We start from the raw sequence: 7,656 nt of genomic DNA on the forward strand, positions 1-7,656 counted from the left end.
TTAATTTTCTTAATTTTAGATTAAAAAAAACCTCAGCATTTATTGACTTCTCCCAACTCACAAGCTTTTTTAACTTCTCTCATACATATTCTTACACCATTTTCAACTTCTCTCATGTACTATGGTTATTGATGAGATTGTTAAATTATTTTTATAAGAAAATTTTAAAAAATAATTTATATATTAAAAAAATATCTAAAACAAATATAATTTTTTATTAAATCTATCTATCTATCTATCTATCTATACTCTATATATTAAGCAAAATGGAGTTTTTAACTCCCAAGGCCTGTGGGAGTTTCAATATATCAATCTGAATTTTTTAAATTTTTTATTAAAAAAAAAACTCAGCATTTATTGATTTGGTCAAAATCCCTAATCAGCATTTATTAACTTTTTTCAATCCACATGTCTTTTCACATGCTTGCATTTATTGATTTGGTCAAAATCTCCTAATCAATATTTAAAATCTCCTCCCACAAATAATTATAGATACAATCAGTGTATAGTTATTGCAGTACATTTTTCAACTTCTCCCATACACTATGGTTAGTGATAAGATTGTTAAATTATTTTTATAAAAAATCTTAAAAAACATAATTTATATATTAAAAAAAATCTAAAACAAACATAAACAACTATAATTATCCCGTGCATATCACGGGTGACAGGCTAGTATATCTTAGTGAAATCTATGTCATCATAAAATTACATTTTCAATATGTGCAGTGGCGGAGTCAGAAAATTAATTTAGAGGGGGCACTTACTAATTATAATAATTTTTATGAAAATATTTCACGTAAATTTTTTATGATTGATTTCAGGAAACATCAAAAAAAAAAAAAATTATTTGTAACTAGTGTATCATGGATAACACAAAAAGAAATATGGATATAAGCCTTAAAATAAATTATATAATGATAAATTATTTTTTGATACAAAATTTGATTAAAAATTCTATATAATGGTAAGGAAAATGTTTGAGGGCCACAATTTTTGTGGTCATAATGGCTCAAAACTGTCAAAACGACGTCGTTTTTTGGTGCAAAACATGCCAAAACGACGTCGTTTTGACAATTTTGAGCCATTGTGGCCACAAAAATTGTGGCCCTCTAGCATTGTTGTAATGGTAATATCACGTCATCATTGGTTTGTAATATTACCCACTAAATGGTAAATAAACGCATAAAGATTGAACCTCACATATCAAATGTAACTAACAATCTAATAAATTTCATATCTTTATAGTGAGATTACTTATACTCGCATACCACTAATAATGATATCGTCGTTACATTAAAAAATTTTCATAGCTAATATGATTTATTTATAATAGTCTCTTCATTTTCAATCAAAACAACAGTTATTGTTTTCATAATTTTAAAAATATTATTGACATTTCACTCTAATAATATTTTTGTAATTTTTTATTTAAATTTTTTTTTATGTTTGCAAAAAAAAAAAAAAAAAAAACCAAAAATCCAGGGGGGCACGTGACCCCCTGGTCACATGCTCCCTCCGCCACTGAATATGTGATTTCAAATTGAAATTGCATGTTATGTTATTTCAATGTAAAATTACATTTTCAAAATACAATTTCAAAAAGTAAGCTAATTTCTCAAATAATTTGAAAATTAAACCTCCGTTTGGAAAGTGAGTTGACTTTTTAGCTTTTTGGCTTTTTTGGCTATTTTAACCTGGGCTAAAAAGTTTGGTTTGGAAAGGACTTTTTGGCTTTTTGACTTTTTTGACTTTTTTTGTGAGAGAAGAATGTAATGATTATGGGTTGGATGTGATATATTGTTTTTTGTGACTAAAATAATCTATTTTATCTTTTATGACTAAAATAGTCAAAAAAATCCCGTTTAACTCTTGCCAAACGGAGCCTAAGTCAATTCTCTAAATTATTTTATTGTAAGAATATTTTTTTTAAAAAAAACTCGATGTTGACATCCCAAATGACGACTTCGATTACGTAAAAGAAAGTCAGCTAACTTCCATGCCACGGTTTGACTAACCACCCCTATTTTATAGGGAGAACTCTATCCAGTGGAAGAAATAGAAAGAAATAATTAATAGGTAAACTTTATAATTTTTCATTTACACTCCACTATAGATATGCTTACACTCTGTGTTGATAATTTTTTTTTCCCTTTTAGTTTCTCCTCTTTTATATTGTCCACACCCTCTAAGAGGGTCGCTTATGTTACATATAGTATGAGCACATAAATTCGTCATAAAATTTTACATAAAATAAAATATGTATAAATAATTTTTTAATAAAATCAGAATTTATTTTTATTTATTAATTTATATACTTTTTATTTGATTGTGTAATTAATTTTTAAGAAAAATACCATTTCAGTAAAAGTTGGAGAAAGTTTTTACATTTAATGATAAATTTTGATACATTAAAAATCAAACTCATAAAAATAAAATAAGAGGATCCATTTATTTTTTGACTTACCATTGATTCGCTATTTACCATAATTTTTATATTTATGGACTTATTTTATGGTCTTGTGCATAGGGTGGTATCATTATCAAGTAAAAGCCAATCACCTCCACATGATCAACTCTCCTTTTTTTTGGGTGAATAATCAACTCTCCTTTCTTTTTCCTCAAGACACACCCTCAATAAATATCAAGCCTCCTTCATCCTTCAATTCATACCCACCACCAAAGTCTGCATAGCTTTCTTTTTCACAGCACAAATAATTAGACCCTCTGCTGTAAGTTGAGAGAGAATTAGACATGGCAACAAGTGACATAAAGCTTCTAGGTGCATCGCCTAGCCCATACGTGAACCGGGTTCAAATTGCCCTTAATTTGAAGTCCATCAAATACGAGTTTCTTGAAGAGAAATTAGGTACCAAAAGCGAACTCCTCCTTAAATCCAACCCGATTCATAAGAAAATGCCGGTTCTCATCCATAGTGGCAAGTCTATATGTGAGTCTCTCATCATCATTCAATACATTGATGAGGTTTGGACCTCTGGTCCCCCTATCCTCCCTTCTGATCCCTATGACGGTGCCCTTGCTCGCTTTTGGGCTGCCTATCTTGATGACAAGGTACTATTTTTGTTTGATTTATCTTTTTCAAGACTTCTATATATTATATTATTGTGTTTTGGGTAAAAACATTATTTTAGAACCATAATTTAAAAAAAAAAAATTGAAATATTAAATTTTGATTCAGATTTTATGAAACTAGCATGTGGATATAGAAGGTCAACTAGCATGCTATTTTTGAATATAAAAAGTTCGCCCCGTACCTCCATTTTCAATAAATCATATGTGGCGAGATTTTAAAAAAATTAAAAAACTATTAAAAATAGTAAACAAATCATAAGGTGCCATTTGGTAATCTTTATGTTTTTAATTTTTTGTTTATATTTATAAAATTTAAATAAAAACTTGTTTGGTAAATTTTTGATTTATAAATCAGTGGTCTCAGTTTATAAATTTGGCCAAAAAATGTAAACTCAAAAAATGTGTTTCCGTTTTGAGTTTTGAGTTTTTTTTTTTTTTTTTACCACCCAACACTAACCACCACCTGCCACCATTTTCCACCATCGTCTTCCGCCACCACCACTCACCACCCGCCACCACCACCCACCTGCCATTCACCCACCACCACCTACCACTCGCCACTACCATCCACCGCTCGCCACCCACCTGCCACCACTATCCACCACCAGCCACCCACCACCACCAGTCACCCACCTGCCACCCACCACCCCCACCACCACCACCACCCACGACCCACCTGTCACCAACCTGCCACCACCACCCACCACCCACTCGCCACCACCTATCACCCACCACCGTCACCCACCTACCCACCCACCACCACCGCCACCACCCGCCATTCGCTACCCACCTGCCACCACCGCCCACCGGCCACCACCGTCACCCACCCACCCACCCACCACCACCACCACCACCACCCGCCTGCCACCGCCGCCACCACCACCACCACCACCACCACCCACTCTCTACCACCCACCACCCGCCACCGTCACCCATCCACCCACCCACCACCACCACCCACCCGCCACCACCCGCTACCCACCACCTACTGTCACCACTTTTCACCACCGTCTTCCGCCGCCACTTGCCACCACTTGCCATTTCTCACTCTTTTTTATATTTTTAAAATTTTTTAAACATTTTGTCAACTACAAAACGCGTTTGTAGTGTATGTTTTTCTAAAAATAAACAAAAATCAGTTTATAAAATTTTTCTAAATATAAACTGAAAACTTAAACGTTACCAAACAGACCCTAAATACTTTCAAAATTTGAGTGGGTTAAGTGAACCCACTCAAATATATGCGGCTACGTCCTTAATTACTGGACACAATTTTTTTCAAGTAGTCTTAAGGGATTAATTGTTTCATAAAATTTGAATTTATTTGACTTTTTAATTGTTCATCACAATTCAACTTATCATTAATAATTTATGTACCATAGAAAATAATGGCAATTTTAGTAATGTAACCATTGTTATGTAATTTAAATTTTTTTCAGTGGTTTCCGATGTTGTGGGAGTTGCGTACAGCGGAGGGAGAGGAGGCAAAAGTGGTGGCGTTGGGGTGGCTGAGGGAAGGGTTAATGCTATTGGAGGATGCTTTTGCCAAGTGTAGCAAAGGAAAGGATTACTTCGGTGGAGATAGCATCGGATACCTTGACATAGCCTTTGGAAGCTTCTTGGGGTGGCTGAAGGTGGTGGAGAAGATGGAGGAGTTGGAGTTTCTTGATGGAACTAAGACACCGGGTCTGGTGGGATGGGCTGAGAGGTTTTGCTCACATGAGGCTGTGAAAGGTGCCTTCCCTGAAACAGAGAAGCTTTTGGAGATAGCCAAAATGTTGCAAGCCAAAGCTAAAGCTAAAGCTCAAGCTCAAGCTCAATAATCTTCCAATTAAAATTAGTCTATGTTTTGGTCACTTTCACAAGTCAATAATTTGGGCAGCTTGTATTGTCGAAGACGATCTTTTTTGGTTGTTGGTAAGTAATAGGAGTGTGTATGGATCAATTTTGTTTGTAGAACAATGATGATTGAAATGAATGAGTTTGATTTGCTCTAATTTTTCTCTTAAATGATATGATCAGATGTGTCAATGTGTACCTTAATATTTGTTTTCCACCAATTATATGATTAAAAAAAATCTTGGAACAAACCAATTTATGAAAGGATTAAACAATTCGCACTTATGACTCAATGGCTCCTTTGCAGTGTTTAATCTCCTATCGATTTCTAGTCGATCACTCCAATTTACATTGAACAAGGAATTGATAAAAAGCATTGCATCAATAGACATGAACAGGCAATCGATTACATCTTACGAGAATTGATTGATTGTTCAGAAGAGACCTTATCAACTTCCATTTTCAAAAACGTTTTTGTGATGTAATGCATACACTTCCAATATGACCAATTGAATTAAACTGGTATGTAAAAATATACTCTCTCTTTTTTGATTCATATAAGATATTGCAATGAAATCTAATAAATTACAATCATACTTGTACGGGTACGAAATATTTGTCATACGCGTTTTCTTCACGATCAAGCTTGTATCTCCTCGAACGGCGTCGTGTAGCCTGCAAAACAATTCAAGTGAGCTAATCGGCAAGTGCCTGCAAAAGTTCTCTAGAAATTCAGTGGGTAAAGTTGCATTACCCTTCATAGGTTCACTACTGAGCTTTTATATATTTCATATGGTAGACTCCTAGAAGGATTTTAATTCCTCTTCCCAGAATCCTTCTAGGAGTAATCTTTCTAAAGGATAAAACTTATCCTTTAACACATTTATCACCAATGCCAAGCAAAATGACCTAATGCTAAGCGAAACGACGTCCTAGGTAGGTAACTGAGCTAAACAAACCACTCGCTCGGTTGCACACCAATTGTGCAACCACGCAGGTTGCGTTCTACATATTGGAGCAATCTTCTGTGTAAAAAATAATGTGAGACCAAATCAAACAAACAAAAATAAATTACTTGTAGAATTTATTTACCGAAATGAATAATAATAAAAACAATCAAGTCGAGTGTGTGACATTCTGTCCTGAAGACAGATTCGTCCCGTTTCGGTATTTACGGATAAATGACGTCTATCTCCCAGGATGCAATGATCTACATAGATTGTAGTAGCACTCCAAACAATCTGTATGGTGAACTAGAACCTGCATTCTATACTCTCTGAATTTTCTCTAAATGACTAAGATAAAGAATAATGCAAAACAGAGCAAAAATGGGAAGGGAACAAATTTTTTCTGGATTTTCAATGTAACAACCCCAAAATGCGTATCAAAAATTATCTTTATATAATTATGGGTTAATGTGCTTTAATTTAATTATATCTGTTTGAATTGAGGAATTATCTGTGGGGTTTCAACCTTGAAACTGAAATTGCCGACCTTTATAGATTCAGAAATCAAAATTGATTACATGGATACGATAATGGGAATTTTTAGAGCCATTTGAGAAAGTTAATTGGAAATTTATTTCGTTTGATTCGTTAAGATATGTTTGGGTGGTTAACTTTGCACTGCAAATTGAAGGCCTTAGAGGCTTCAGAAACTAGAACGGAGTACATAGGTATGATCAGCTTAATTTTTAGAGTCATCTAGGAAGTTTAATTGAAATTTGATTTCGTTCGATTCATAAGGATGTGCTTGGATCTCCCTAATTGTGATAAGCTTATGTATATATATATATATATATATATATGATATATGAGTTGAAATCATCAATTTTGAGCCCAAAAATATCTGAGGGAGAGGGAGAGAACCGATAGAGAAAGAGAGAGAGAGAGAGAGGGAGAGAAAAAGTGAGAGAAAGCTTCTCTAAGAGAGAGAGCTCAACATTCATGCGATTTGAAGACAAATTGAAGAGATTTAAGTGAAAGAAAGAAGATCAACCATGAAAGCTTGGGAAAATTGAAAGAGTTAAGGGAAAAGCAAAGATTGAACTAAGGTCAAGAGGAGGACATCGTCCAACTGCTACCAGGAGCCCATCACTGTGAGTAATAGTATAGTAAAGATATGTTTTTCATTATCTATTTTTATTTATGTATGACATTGATTCTCTAAATATTGCATTTTATCAAAATGCACAAGTTTCCAAGAAATGTGAAATTAGTTATGAACAAGAAATGTGAATTGTTTGTAATATGATATGGTGGGCCCAAGGCCGTTCTGTTTATTCGTTCCACTTATGCTATGGCATGATATAAATTGTTCGGTCTTTAAGACCTATTGACTTTGGTATGGAACAAAGTGCTGTACGGAACTAAGTGCTACAGTGAGAGTCACCTCTAGAATCTGTACGAGACTCCTCTTGGGTCCATACATACATGAATTGGGCCCAAGGAGAGGTGGAGACATGTCGATGTTCCATCTACTCCACGACAAGATACAATGATACGATATGATATGTTTCGACCTAAGGTCGTTTGATATATGATTGGGCTCGAGGCCGCTTTGTTATACGTGGACCCGAGGTCATTCAGGAAATATGATATGAATATGAATGTTTTCACATCGTTATATGACTCATGTTTACGAAAGGTTATTTGATATGCATGAGTGGATGTTCTATTTTGAAATATGATTATAAACCTTTGTATAAGTGGGCGCATCATGTGC

General features: G+C 34.4%; 1 protein-coding gene across 1 annotated transcript; it reads left to right on the forward strand.

Moving 5' to 3' along the window:
• Positions 1-2,541: 2,541 nt before the first annotated feature.
• Positions 2,542-5,090, forward strand: LOC114286649 (glutathione S-transferase U18). Its single transcript, XM_082871344.1, has 2 exons — positions 2,542-3,072; positions 4,533-5,090. The coding sequence occupies exons 1-2, from the start codon at positions 2,755-2,757 to the stop codon at positions 4,914-4,916; spliced, it is 702 nt and encodes a 233-aa protein (XP_082727470.1). The 5' UTR covers positions 2,542-2,754; the 3' UTR covers positions 4,917-5,090.
• The last annotated feature ends 2,566 nt before the right edge of the window (positions 5,091-7,656 follow it).

Source organism: Camellia sinensis, chromosome 5 (assembly GCF_055761805.1).
Source record: "Camellia sinensis isolate YWXY chromosome 5, ASM5576180v1, whole genome shotgun sequence".
NCBI classification, from domain to species: Eukaryota; Viridiplantae; Streptophyta; class Magnoliopsida; order Ericales; family Theaceae; genus Camellia; species Camellia sinensis.